The sequence below is a fragment of the Lissotriton vulgaris genome, chromosome 7 (assembly GCF_964263255.1).
Source record: "Lissotriton vulgaris chromosome 7, aLisVul1.2, whole genome shotgun sequence".
Classification (NCBI taxonomy): domain Eukaryota; kingdom Metazoa; phylum Chordata; class Amphibia; order Caudata; family Salamandridae; genus Lissotriton; species Lissotriton vulgaris.
In genome coordinates, this window is record NC_141695.1 from 827,420,659 (window position 1) to 827,435,759 (window position 15,101).

Here is a 15,101-nt window from a genome sequence, read left to right on the forward strand (position 1 = left end):
TCTAAGAAGAGACTGTGGATGTTCCATAATGACCAAGATGATGGGTTGCGCTGAACTCCTCATTGTATGTGACTCTGGCTAGTCTGTCAACATTAACCCCGGCCTTCCATATCATACCTGTGTACTAGAAAAGTGTGATGGGCTGCTCCGCAAAGCATTTGCAATACATACTTGCTTGTCCAGTTCCTCATTCCTGCCCTCGTCCTTGCAACCTTCCATTGCTTGCAATCCGTGTGCATCAACGCAAACACATCCACACGTTTGCCTTTCTAAATCGTTTTTAGTTGAGACCCCACCTCAATGATTGGAATCCCCCCTGCTTTAAACAAGTTCTGCTTCACTGCAGGAACTCCTCCAGGTTAGGCATACAAGGGGTGGGGCACCTTGTAAATCTGTGTTTCTTCCAATGTACTCTCAGGGGCAGATACTAATGTTTGCTTCAGAGGGAGTGGATCTAGGCTCAAGTGCCATTGCAGCCTCCAGAGGGTCCACCGTGGATGAGAGGGATCGGTTCAGGGATAGTTCCAGATTGGAACATGGTACCTGAGGCCCTGGGTTAGTGTTCATACCACATTGAGAGAGAGCAAAGTTTGTGAAGTTGTTTCCCGAAACATCTCCAGCTTCCTGATATTCAGCAACACTTCTGGCGATTGGCGAAAAAGAGATTGTGGGGTAAATACCCAAACAAGTAGGTTTTATAAGAAAAGAAGAAAAAAAACACATTTCCTATTTTACTTGGAAAAGTCTCTTCCAAAATAATATTTGCGAGATAATTCCTGTGCAAAAACAGTTTTTGGAGCAATTTCTGTCTGCAGAAATTGTTTTGTGTAGGTGACAAAGTGTGCAACTTTGAGACTATTGTTACCTTTGCATATGTTCATGACGGAAATTATAATTTTGCACACCCCTAGTTAAAACTTTTATATTTTAATTGCAGAAACCCTTGTATGTGAGCCTCAGTAACTGCTATTCTACGGTAGCATTTTACTGCAAATAACACACTTCTTGTTTTTATATAATCGTATAAGGGCATCCTATTGCATCTACAAGGGGTGAATATAGAAGTTTGAAGAATTGTTTTTATTACAGTCATGCACCTTCCATTGAAAATGCATTGTAGGTCTCACCTACACAGCACGCATGCGCTGAAAAGGAGGAGACTTTTAGAAATCAATTCAGTTTTTCAGGCAAAAACATGCACGCATTGCATTGCATTGCATTCCTTTGAATGGCAACGCGTGCACGTTTGGCGATTCCCTTGCCGGAGTGAGCTTTGAAACCATCTGTTTGTAATTAACTTACAAACAGATGGTTTCAAAGCTCGCTCCTGCATGGGAAACGCGCCATTGAAACCCCTTTGAGCCCCTTGCATCCAATCTTTAACCTCGCACATGGCAGAGTCGAGGCCCGCTCTCATCCTGCACAACGTAGCCTTTTTACTACCGCTTGTTAAATTATATGTAATTTATATGTAGTTCTGACCTGCTAATTCAAGTTCTGGGCCCTTGAAGGTGTATTATATGTAAACATTACCAGCGGCACACTATTTTACTCCTCTTTTGTTTATCAACAAACGCGGGTGTGTTCTTTTGTTGTATGAGATATCCGAGGTGCTTAGTGCTACATTGCTTTACCATGGTCTCACGGTGCTACTGGGATTAGGCAACATCACACCCTGGTATCGAGGATTCTGTCCCAGAGCTGGCCTTGACTTCCGTCGTGGGCGTGTCTCATCTGCACCTCCCGTCTTTGGCTGCTTGTTGGATTCTTCTGTTGTGCACATGCTAATAGAATGACATGAGTGCTCCACTTCATACACCGTAAAGCTTGCAGAAAAGGTAAATATGTAAGCATGACGCAGCATTGCACAGGAGCATCCCAGACCTCGTTCTTTGTGAATCCTGTTAATTTTGAATATACATAAAATGTGCATTGAGAGAGTGGGGGCAGCTGCAGTCTGACACACATATTCCTTTTGTGGTGCGGGCTTGTGGTGTTTTCATGCAGTTGATCTGCATGTCTCTGCTCTACGTACATCATTGCAGACGTCGCTACAAACGCCACTGCAGACTATCTCGGGTCATCACTGATGACAGAGGAGGGCTGTGCTCCCACAGCTGTCCAAAAGTAGATGCACGTTGGAAAGAAACTTCTCGATATTTTCAGCTCAAGACCCAAAGTCCGTCTTTTCATCTGTGACCACAGCAAACTTTGAACTTGAGTCAGCTGCAGTGGGGTAGCGAGCTGAGCTGCCCAAGAGCACTGCCGAGTCCTCCTGACGTAGGAAGCCGTGACCGCAGCACGTCTATGTAGGGATTCAGAAACCGTAGACAGAAAGTGACAGTGAAGAGGACACAGCACTGCCTAGTTTTAATTATATATGCTATCCCACAGTGAAGCGGACAGCCACAGCATAGCTGAGCACTAGCTACATCCACTCTCCTACCGCACAGTGACGGGGACACCCACAGCAGTGCCCACCGCTGGCTGCAGCAGCTCTCCTGCAGCACTGCCCATCGCTGACTGCAGCAGGTCTCCCACAGCACTGCTCCAAGGCAGAATGAGCAGGAGAGCCTTTAGTGCAGCCGTATCGTGTTCCCAAACTAGATGCTGAAGTAACCCCAGCCCCTCCACTGTAACAAGCTGTCTTCTAGGTTAAGAGTGTGACGTTTAGGTGATTCTGCTGTAAGGCCAAACAACTTCAGGACGATCACATTTTGGACGCACTGGGTCAGAACAAAGGGAAAAACTTCAACTCTCCTTTGAAATGCACCGAACTACAACTACCAACATGCAAAGCTCACACCATACTGCTGGAAAACAGCAGGGCCCCATTATTTCACCCTGATTGCGGCAGATCATGGTTTACACCTTCAAATAATTATTTTAAGGACTCCCGCGTGTTCCTATTCTTTTCAATTAGCCATGAGTTGTGCGTGATTGCAACTGCGCCGCTGGTTGCTGACACAGACTTTGTTCTCTGCAGGTCGTAACACAGGCTGCATTGCTGAAGTTGATCCAGACGCTGTACTTTCATCCGCTTGCTGGGGTAATCGATTGCTGCAACAACAAGCATTGTCATAGCCAATAGGTCTCGTCTTTGAGACCTTGTAAGTAAAAAAAAAAACTGAAGTGTGAGACTTCATGTTCACATTTACTTTGGGTTTAGGATGCAGTAAATGTAAAGTCTTATACTTCAGTTTTTTTTGTTTACTTACAAGGTCCCAGAGGCAAGACTTATTGGCTATGCCAATGCTAGTTTTTGAATGCTACTAACTTTGGCACCGTTTGACCAATCTACAGGAAATTTTGTACACCACTAGTGATCGGGTCAAATGTTTGTCTTACAAAGTTTCATGCAGATCCATTGAAGGGGAAATAATAACTTTAAAAAGGGAGGGACAAACATTTTGCACTTCCCATTCAAACTCCCATTGGAAACTTTGCTCTCCACTACAGCAAAACTGCTGAATGGATTTACATTAAACTAGACATGAAAATTGAATTTCCCTCAAAGTGTGTATGTTTTTTGCTTTTTTGGTTTGGTGTGATTCCATTTAGTAGCTTTTGAACCATTAGTGTTTAATAAATGTGGACCATCATCGATTATTTGAATTTTAGAGATATGTCAGCCTTTAAACTTGCAAGCTAGAAACTCACGAGTGCTGTCATTCATATTTGAATTTCTCAAGAGTTATGATTGGCTGATGAGTGTCAGGAATACTCTTTATTCAGCCAAATTGAAGCGTGCACATTTGCAAAAATGTGTTAGTTTTGCAACATGAAAAACAAAATCCAGGCTCCAAATGAAAGGAGATAGGTACACTGAGATGTGGAAAAAATGAACAAACAAATTAGAAGAATGCAAAGCCTTTACGTAGAGGAGGTGGGCTTCACTCAGACTACCTTCCCTTTGCTCTTCTACTCTCCTCTTTCCCTGAACATTTATCTGAACATGCTTCACCTTCCTCATATTTTACCGCCTTTATTTCCTTCATCCCAGTCACCCGTATCCGTGTGCAAGCGCTCCTCAACCGATGCCTCACCCAATGTCCTCTTGTTTTCCTGAGTGCAAAGTCTTTATGGCCGAGATACCCGCCACCCCCTCTCAACACAATCCCCAAGAATTGGGAAACCGGAAACAGTTCTTGAACTTTTGGAGGGCGGGAAGGGAGTCACCCTTCCCGGCCGTATTTATTAAAATATGAAACAAAAGAAAACATTAAAATAACAGTTTCATATAATGTACAATTTCATTTCCACATTACGATGTTGGCTAACCTTAACAGATCTCTAATACAGAGGTTCTCCTAGCCGAACTAACATCCTACAAAACATTTGCCTTGAAATTGTACATCCTAACGTTAAGGGCCAACGGCAAGGTCGTAACCGGTGTCAGATCCCTAAACCAGAAATACCCCCCTCACTTGTGAGAGGGGCGACCGCACAGAGGCGTACCTCAAGTGCATTTACCAATTTCCCTTTGTACTTGACGGGGGCCCAAATAAACTCTACGCCATTTAACGGTCGTTCGAGGACTCGTGTGAGGTGTCTAAAAGGTAGCGTAAACCCCCTCCCGCACCCCACACAACTTACCCATCTGCCGTCGCAGATGTCCTGGCCCCGGGAAATTCCCCAGGAGGGGCCGTAGCCCCTCCTATCCAGGAAGGGGCCTTGACCACCTTTCCTTTCCTTCCGGCGGCCTCTCCTTAGACAGGACCGCCTCCCCATTGAGGGGCCAATTGGCCACCTCCCCCGCGCGCTCCCATCCGTAATGGGTGACGCCCCCTCATAGGGATCTTCCAATTACTGCTCACCGATCATGACCTTACCGCCACAGGCCGGATAGTTGACCGGCTATCCGGACCCCCCACAAAACACTCCTACCTAAAGGTCATGCTGTAAACTCCTTAACCATGCTATGAAGTCTCCTATGAGTAATTCGTTCCCCACCCGGGACAAATGAACACCGTCCCCCAAATACATACTGTCCCCTTTAATACAACCATGCGAAACAGAATGCAGTGTACTTGAACGAAACAATCTACTCATTTTATTATTAATTTTCCTTACTGAATGATTCAGCGCAGAAACAGAAATAGCCCCCCGCCACACTTTCCGTGGGATCATATGGGACCATGCAATTGTGCACCCTGGAACTCTTCTCGCCAACCAACTTACCGTGGAAAGCATCGCCTCAAGAAGAAGTCGTCTACCAGTGGTCACCAAATCATTGCCCCCAAGATGTACTATGACTACAGACGGCGGTGACCTTGTCCGCCCTAACAAAACCTCAAAAAATGCTTGAAACTGGTCAATACAGAGCCCGCCCTTTCCGTAGAAGGACACACTGTACCCGTATTCCCCAGCCACGTGAATCATGTCACCTGCTTTGAATACGTCCGCGGCACGCCTCACGTATGAGTGGCCCACGACCCACACCTCCTTTTTCACAGCCGGTAATGTCTGACCGCTGGCCCCCCGGTGTCGGGTCGACTGGACAGTCCGCCCCGCCTCGTAGGCTTGCGCAACTGAAAAACCAAACAAAAACAAGAAGCGTGAGTACATCGTTACAGCTTTACAACATGTGCAACCGTACATACCTCTTATAACAGTTCGAGGACCAACGCCCCACACGTTTTATTTGATCAACATTCAGACCCCTGGCTGTAGCTTCCGTAGCAGCCCCTATCCGAAAGGAATGGGTCCCAAAGTCGCCGGGGTTCAAGCCTGCGGCAGAAATCGACATCGCAAGCACCCGCTGAAACTTAAACCTCGTCAGTGGGGTGGCGTCAGAGTGTCTTAACAAGGTCCCCCCCCATGCTGCCACCCTCTGCGCTAAATATGCTTCTACGCACCCAACAGGGCACATGGCAGACCCGGGGATCCTCTGGATGATTACACAGTCCCCGATTGCATCCTGATCGGATTTGGACTTTACAAACGAGACCATCATCGTCTCCTCTCTGACCTGAATGTGTTCCCGGCACAGTCCCCCCATCGTATCCTGCTTGTTCTTTGCCACTAATTCGCTTACCCGCATAGCCCCATGGAATGCTAATGCAAATGCGGCTCGGAACAACACTGCTTCGTACTGGGATGAACATGTTACCGGTAGCACGGATAATAACAGGGCCAACCTATCCAAACCTATCGGGTGCCTATCGTCTACTCTGCGACCCTCAAGGCGTTGCCACCCCCGTAGCGCTTTCTGCACAACGAAAGACGCTGTCGGGTCCTGGATCCCATGAGCCCTTGCCATGAAGGAAATGGCGGCCCGATGCCTCTGGGCCGTAGCTACTGACTTGCCTGCGTGACGTAAAGAGAGCAGGAATCTCACTACACACTCTTCCAAACCCCAAAGCTCCCTCCCGGCAGTACCCAAAAAGGCCCAATAGGAACGGAACGCCCCTTCATATGCCTTCCTCGTCCTGGGTGCTAAACTCTCTCCCACGAGGTCTTGTAGTTCGGGGCACCGAGAGACCAGAGAGCTTCGGGAAAGGGTGCCGCCACCGGGTCCGCTGTGGGCAGAAAACCCCAGAAGGCCTGCATACGGAAACGAGAGAGCGCATCAGCCGCTTGGTTCATCACCCCCGGCACGTGCCGCGCCCTAAACAGTACATTTAGTTGCATGCACAACAACACAATTTCCTTGAGTAGTCTCAGAATCAATTTGCAACGTGCTGCCTGACTATTGATACACTCAACCACGGTCATGTTATCAGACCAGAAAACCACAGAGTGACCCCTAAACCCTTCTGGCCATGTTTTCAAGGCCACCAGAATAGGGAACAGTTCGAGAAAAGCAATGTTACTCGTCAACCCGCACTCATGCCACCATGACGGCCATTTTTGAGCCGACCATTGTGTACCCAATATGGCGCCAAAACTCACACTCCCCGCCGAGTCTGTCCATAGTCCCAACTCCTCGGAAGACACTGCTGGTTTATTCCAGACAATTCGACCATTGAAATCCGCCAGGAATGCAATCCAAATGCGCATGTCCTGGCGAACCTCCGCCGAGAGTCTCGTACGATGATGTCCTTCCTTCAAGCCGACCATGGACTGTGCAATCGAGCGGGAAAAGGGGCGTGCCATTGGCATTACTCTTAGGGCAAAATTCAACTGACCTACCACCTGTTGCAATTGATGTAAGTTCACTTTCGTTGCACGAATACATGTCTCAAGGGATAACCTGAATTTTAACACCTTTTCTTTAGGTAAACGAAAACAACCTTCCACTGAGTCGAGCTCGATCCCCAGAAACTCGATTAAGGTCGAGGGACCCACCGTCTTACCTGGCGCCAATGGCACACCAAATTGATTCATTAGGACACAAAATTCATGTAAGGCCTGTCCACACTCAGAATCCCCGGCTGCCCCCAGAAACAGAAAGTCATCGAGATAGTGCATTACCTGTTGAAAACCTGTCTTCCTCGTGAATACCCACTGCAGAAAACAACTGAATTTCTCGAAATAGGCACATGAAATCGAGCATCCCATTGGCATACATTTATCCATGTAATAGCGACCCTGAAACTGAAAACCAAGGAGACGCTGATCGTCTGGGTGTACCGGGAGCAACCGGAACGCTGACTCGATGTCCGATTTGGCCATCAGCGTCCCGGGCCCCAGGCGATTCAACATGGCAACGGCCTCATCGAAAGATGCGTACCGCACCGAACATACTTCCGGATCTATCGCGTCATTCACGGAAAGACCATGTGGGGCTGACAAATTGTGTATCAGCCGAAACTCACCCGGGTCCTTCTTGGGAACCACCCCTAGAGGAGAACACACAAAATTAGCAACTGGTGGCAAATCGAATGGACCGGCGACACGACCTCGAGTCACCTCTTTCCTAATCTTTACCTGCACCACCGCCGTGTGCTGTAAGACCGACATTTGATTCTTACAGTCCGGTACCCCTTGAAAATCCCCCACTGGGATGCGGAAACCATATGAAAACCCGTTCCGCAACACCCCAGCGGAAGCATAATCTGGGTATTCGCTGAGCCAAGGAATCATTGCCATGGTATCAATCGGGGTCGGTAAAGGCGCCCCTCGGACTGTATTAGACCTGTTTGGCGCCTCCCTTACCACCGTTATCACCCGTTTTGGCTCTGCACATGAACTCAGGATGGGATGGCTGCCCGCATCCCCCACACTCATGTCTGAATTTGCATGACCCCTGGGGCCTGGTACATTTGCCCCTGTTAAAATTCCAACAGATCCCCCTTTTACCTGTGTTGCCACTCGGCTCCGTGTGGGACTCGTTACCTGTACCCGTCCGAAAGGGCGTCCCAGAGTTTTGGCGGGAGGATTCCCCCCCGTTACTCCCTACTAATGGCACCTTCAACATCCCTGTACTCTCCATTTTTTGCCAAGACACAGAGTCGTAACAGTCCCAGGACAACAACGGGTTGTGTTCCTTAGCTTTTCTAAACAGATTATCATAGCAGAACCACTGATTGCCCCCATATGCCACAGAATACTCCATAATACGTGACTGATAAATGGGTAACTCGGTCAACAACTCAGGTCTGCGCTCCCCCATGATGGAAGTAAAAATTCCCCACGCTCTGCCCCAAGTACCAATGGTCTCATCAACCTTAAAGGCGGCCATTTTAGCGCGCCAAACACTCGGATGCATGAGCTCTTTTTGACTCTTTACATGCTCGATCTCGTAATGGTCGGTAAGCAATGAAAACATGTTTACATATTTGTCCGCCCAAATCAATTCCTTGACTTCTAGTGGGACGTGCTGGGCAATCTTCTCCTTTCGAGAAGGTGCAGAGTCCCCCCCCCCGCAATCGGCAATGGCCGCTTACCTGAAGTAGACCCCACGCTTGTCGCCGAACTTGGGCCTGCTGTACTTCCAACCGCTGGGACCTGCGGGGGAACAGGAGATGGAGTCTTCGCAGCCTCCCTAGATTCCCGCAGTTGCCTCATCACTGCCCGGGCGTCGTCAGCCGTGGCGCCCTCGCTATCGTTTCCCAACCACGCTGCCAATTGCGCCGCTAACTCGGGGGGCATATCCTCCCTGTTCGCAGGGGTGACCACCACAGGGATTGGGTTCCCCTCCTTTGGCGCCGGGGTTGGCTCCTCTCGTGGCGCTTCGGGAACCGGGGTCTCCCCCCCAAGTGCTCCCCTTCTGGGCCTCTTGCTCTTTCCACCGGGAATTGTTCCCTGTAAAGGCCGTTTCGGTCCTCCCTCCCCGTCCTTAGCCTCCACCTTTCTCTTCAGATCGGCTATCTCCTTCATGAGCATGCGGAGCATCTCCTCGGTACCGACCCGCTTTCCGACCTTCTTGGGCATTCTTAGACGGGATATCTGTAAGACAAAAAGAGGGATTACAACGCTCAAAATTGCTCTTCGTTCCGTCTCGAGCTCACGTGCAGCGGGGAGGTGCAGCTTCAGAGCACAGGAACAAGAGGATGCTTTGTTGGCTTCCGCTCCTTTTATCCGTCTTCAGGGTGGGCGTGAACCTGCCCCCGCCTGCCTCCAAGGGCGTGGCCGGCCGTGTTGGTGTCTAGGCCAGCCCACTCTAGGGCGGGAAAAAGGCGCGCCCCGGCTGCGCCGCTTCGGGCATACCAGCCGAGACTCGCCTCCCGCCCAAGATGGCTTCCCGGGGGGATCGTGGTACTCGACCATACGTTCGGGGGGACCGATTGGTCGCCCCTTTCCATTTAACTGACAGCTCGATCTTTCAGTGTAGTTTCCGCCTTTTATTCACTTCCTCCTATACTGCCTCATTTGAGAAGGACACGTTGGTATCCCGTTTCTTCAACTCTAGATGAATCCTTAATTTTAACACTGTAACTGTGCCACTCAATTGCCTTTGCCCCCTTTCTTCGCATCCAAATCTCATGAAAATAACCGATCTGTACCGCCAACGCATAAATGTGCCACATGCTACCATGCCATAATTGAATAAAAGGTAAAATCTTATTAGGTCAAAATGGCACCCAAAATTTGCGTAATCACATCGCAAACACCCAGTGTGACAACATCATTGTCTCCTACTGGAGAAAAAACAACTGTCTGTCTTGCGTGTTGACTGCAACATCAAAATTGTTATCTCCATAGGAACTGACCCGCATTGCATCGCATGCTTGCAACCACTGGAAGGTGTGCACTGCGATGGTTGACCAGCCTATTTAAAGGCACAGGCTTTGATGGGGGCTCGATTAGATCTTGTGTCACAGAGGCTACCAGAGAACTCCGATCATCTTCTGCAGATTATGGATGTGTCCCTAAGGCACGCCTGGCACGCAGGGGAAGTAAATCCTTTAGCTTCCTGGGGGCTCAAGCATGGAATAAACTTCCGGCGGCCCTTAGAACCGCCACAGATCTGTCTAATAAAAAAAAAACGGCTGAAAACATGGCTTTTAGGAGCTAAACTGTCTCTAGGGCAGTCTTGTGTGAACCTGTAGCGCGGGACACTCCGGTTGGAGTAGCTGTTAATTTTATAAATACCAGTCATTCATTCATTCATTTAAAAATGGATCCTTTATCTTTCTTTTATAGACTTCAAAAGCCACCTTAGTTGTATACATTAAAGCAAAGTATAGGTAGATGAGTGATATTTAGCTGTCAAAGGAGCAGCAATGAGAAGAAGACAGAGAGGGGACCTGGAGGATTATAGGAACAGGAATGTGTGAATTCTAGATTAATTGTGCCAGTATTAAAATTTAAATGGGCTGCTTGGAGCGGCAATGAAAGATATTATGTGTAATGTGAAGTGTGGCTCAATGGTTAGTGCGGCAGACCCTGATGCAGAGGTCTAGCCCGGGACCAGGGTTCAATTCCCCGCCTCGGCGGGTCTTGGGCTCAAAAAAAAATTCCACGGACCTGATAATTCTCGCCTCGGTGCCTATTCCAATCATGGAGTCCCACTCTGCAACTCTGGGCAATAGCTTGCTTAATCTCCACAACGGCCCCCTCAACGCTAAGGATGCCTGGACTCCACCTTGGGGGTGCCCAGGAGTGGACGCCTCACAGGGAAAAGCCAGGATGGGTTCCACAGCGGTATTCGTACAAGCGCCTTGAGACCCTTATGGGTGAGTAGTGCGCTATACAAGTATCAATTTACATTTACAATGTTAGCTTCACTTTCTTTGATAAAAAACCAGATTCTTACCTCAAAGGGACTTGAGTAATCTACATTCGTTTCCAACTTTTTATCTTCGAGACAGCCGTACCCTAGTCTTAAGGCAGTGCAGCAGCAATTCTAATGTAACATTCTGTTGAAAATGCTGAGATGCCACTTTTTAAATATAAATTGTTCCGGTTTTGCGTTTTAAACACACCAGTCCAAATACATTTTCACAATAGTCTTCTTTAACTAACTAATGCTCTTTTCTTTTTTAATCAGTTATTTGCGGTGATCTCCACAAACCACTGGGAGGAAACTGAACTCGTTTTATACCGTATTCAATACTTGGGTAATTTAGACTTTACCTATTTAATGTTTGCTGTTTATTTACAATATACAGTGTTTGAGGAATAAAATATTGCAACTCCGTAATGAAGATATTGCATCACAGATTTCCTAAATCTTGTATATTTGTTTAATTGACCTACAACTTTGTGCCTCTATGTGGTCTTAGAACTCCTTGGAGTGTTGACATATCATTATTAAATACAGTTGGAGACCCTTTATGCCACATATACTACTTGCGAGCTTTAAAGGTAAAAAACAAAAAGCTTTTTATTGAACATTTGTACATTATTCATGCTAATAAGGCTACATAGAGAGTAAAATGCTTTGAGAAGATACGTCAGTATTGTGTCATAAACTCGCTGACATAATATATCCAAGTGACATAGTAAAGCGGACGGAGTTCTGTTGTGTCCGCCTATGCAGTTATACGTAAGCGATTGTAACAGCTTATAACGTCGTAACATGAGCAACAAAAATACATTTTAGTTCAAGAAGAAGGGGAGGGAGAATCATCAAACATTGGACTTCGCCTGCATCCGCTCGTTATATGAGTAAATATATGTCAGCAATATAGCGCAGAAATGGTCAATCTGCATGCTGGAAGAGGGGAAAAGGCGGGTGTACTCGACGGGCATTGCACTATGTGGGCTATTGGAGGCTGTGGCTGCGTCGGGGACAGAGGTGCCGCTAGAGATTGTCCCAGCTGTTCGCGATGGGGTATTTGCGAAGACTCTCTGTGCAATGCCACATTCAGCCTGTGCCCAGGCATTCGTGGAGTGCTCCCAGGCAGAGATCACAGGGGGAGTGGATGACTTCCATTTATGGATTATCTGGCGCTTGGCAAGTAGAAGACCTAAGTCAATAAATCGAGTAGTGACCTTGTTTCTCTTGGTTCAACGGAACAGTTCCAGCAGGCACACCTTCCACGTGAGCAATGGGGCGCACCCTGTGCAGTTCATTATGTAGGTTGTGACTTCTTGCCAGTAGTGGATAAGTGTTGGGTATGCCCAGAGCATGTGTTAGAAATCCGCATCATGCAACTGCCTGCGGGAGTAGGTTGCATTTGTGTGGTGAAAATAGCGGTTGATCTTGTTGGGGGTGAGGTAAGCCCTATGTAGTATGTAGTATTTTATGAGATTGAAGTGAGTGTTGTGGAACGCCAGGGAGGGATATACCAATATAGACCACCACTCTGTTCAACGACGGCCTAGCTCGGCATCTCAGTGGCGGCACAAGGAAGTTAGTGTTGTTGCTGTATGTATGCATAGAGAGCTGGTTAGCTAGCATGTTAAGTGGCCGCCTATTCCCTTGATGTGCAAATATTGAATTGTGAGGTGTGTTTAGTGTACAAGCTTCACAGCTTTCTTGTTTGAACTTAACCACCTGCATTTTTCTTAAGCAGAAAGTTATTTTATCAGAAACACTAAGTAGGGGAAAACATTTTAGAACTGCTTGATTACTTAACATTAGTATTTTAACATCAGTATTTGTGCGTATTTTATATTTTAGGAGTGTGTGCAGTCTCGAGTGATAAAAAAAATGAGATCAATTTCATGTTATGCACAGATATATCTTAACGTTGTTTTCTATGTATGTAGATTCCAGAGTGACACCACTACAACAAGTTCCAAATTCTACGATGCTGTTATGAGCCTGTTGAGAACTCTGAGACCCTGGAGGGAAGACAGGGTTAACTGTAGTCTACCTCCCTGGTGCTACACTGCGTGTGAAATTTTGAGATGCTGGAAACCCAAAACTCTAGATGCGCCCTGCATGGCACAGTGAAATGCTAGAAGGCTCAATCTGCAAACCTGAGATACTGTGAGGCTTTGCAGGAAATCCTTGGAGACTTACGGGGTCCCCTGTGCATCTAGAGACAGCGGAGCTTACTTCTGTGAAATCCTAAGACCTTGGAGAGTCATTGCTTGGGATCATGAGACTATAAAGTAGCCCTGCTTGGAATTCTGAGATGTTGAAGAAGACGTGTCTGGAATTCTAAAGTGCCTCTTCTTCTTTGTCCAAGATCTTACAACACTGGAGCAGAGTTGACCTTGACTCCGGCATAAAAATGTACAAACCGCGACCTGTCATTGTGAATGTTCCAGAATATGGATATGACTCTGTGTAAGTAGGAACGTTTCAGAAATGGAACTCACCCAAGATTTCCCCCCGCATTCCATTCTTTTATCACTTTTTCTGTAACTTATTCTCTTTAATATTGTCCACACCTTCTTGTTACTTCTTTCTCTCTTACTATAGCTATGCTAGGCTTTCAAGGTGTTTGTCTCTCAGGGTCTCACTTTAGACTGCAGAACCTCATAATTAGCAAAAATCCTGAATTGGTTTCAGGTATGTTGGAAATGCAGCAATTTCACACTTTCCACTCTTATCCATTCCTTAGCCTAATAATTAATCATCAGTCCATCAGTTCTATTTATCAAACTTTGTTTTCCCGTGTCAAGTCAACAGACGTCTATAAAAAATCCCTATCCTTTATGTATGACTGGTTGACTGTGATAGAGTTGTGGTAGTGGACGGTGGGTTATATCGGGGAGAGAATCAGGCTGCAGGCAGGAAGAGGGGCCAGGGCAGCATGAACTACCTCCTCCCTTTTCCTTATCCTCCTCTCCTTTTTCCATTACGGTTGTATTTTCTGGTTCAGTTTCTCTTTTCGTTTTCTGCCATCCATTTTCTTTTTAGTCACAGGATTATGTAATGTGGGGTGGGGTAGAGTGATAAAATTTAGATATCCGGATATTTGTATCGATAATCTTCTTTGCTGCTGTTTATCAGTGTATGTTACTTTGTCTTCTAACAGCACGGACCTGAGTCCTGATGAGGAGAGTTCTCTTCATAACTCTTTCAGTTACTTGGTGAGGGAGCAAGAGGCAGAAGAGTTGGAAATGGAACAGCTTCCCCTCAACGGCCAGGGTGAGTGTCTATCTGGGAAGTGGTGGTAAAATGCTTCAACTGGGGATTGAGCGAAGATGGGTTACCAACCCAAGTTAAGAGGTTGCAATGTATCACTGAGAGAAGAAGATCCAACCAGTGTTTGAGAAAAGAGTGTATACCCAGGACTTGAGAGAAGATGTTTCACCAGGAGGGACAGAGGGATCTGATTCTGTTAAAAGATAAGAGCCCATTATCCCACCCTAGAAGGGCAAGCTCATGGCACCCATCTCTTACAGACAGCCAAAGGAAGATTTACTACTAAGACCCGTGGCAAAATGTTGACAACTTTAACAAGATGAAAAAACACCTGTTTCATATTTGCCAGAGATGATTGTAAATTGCATCGGGACTGAAGGTGCTGTGTGTTTGCGTTTTGTTCATGTCTTTTAATAGTAATAGAGAATTTGGCCTTGACCATTCTAATTCATATACAATTCTATAACATTATATTGTGCCTTTATTAACAATGTGATGCATTTATGAATTATTATTGAACTTGAACTATGTTAAATATAGCGTCAAAATGGGGAGAATGTCTTCTATGTCTATATATCACGGTTTCCACATGTTGTATATAAGCGCTTCCAAAATGGCATCACTCAACGTGACCAATGGTAGAATTAGATTGTAAATATATATATATATATATATATATATATATATATATATATATATATATATATATATATATATATATATATAT

General features: G+C 46.5%; 1 protein-coding gene across 8 annotated transcripts in view; it reads left to right on the forward strand.

The window, feature by feature from the left end:
- Positions 1–15,101, forward strand: part of TMC6 (transmembrane channel like 6) — a 225,286-nt gene that overhangs the window by 111,684 nt on the left and 98,501 nt on the right. For 6 of the 8 annotated variants that reach the window (XM_086931088.1, XM_086931093.1, XM_086931095.1 and 3 more), the window contains exons 2-3: positions 13,045–13,570; positions 14,265–14,377. In XM_086931088.1, coding sequence (XP_086787214.1) covers positions 13,515–13,570; positions 14,265–14,377 — 169 coding nt within the window. In that variant the 5' untranslated portion in view covers positions 13,045–13,514. Of the gene's footprint in view, positions 1–11,377; positions 11,448–13,044; positions 13,571–14,264; positions 14,378–15,101 lie in introns of all 8 variants that reach the window. The other 2 variants (XM_086931090.1, XM_086931089.1) reach the window with 1 other exon arrangement.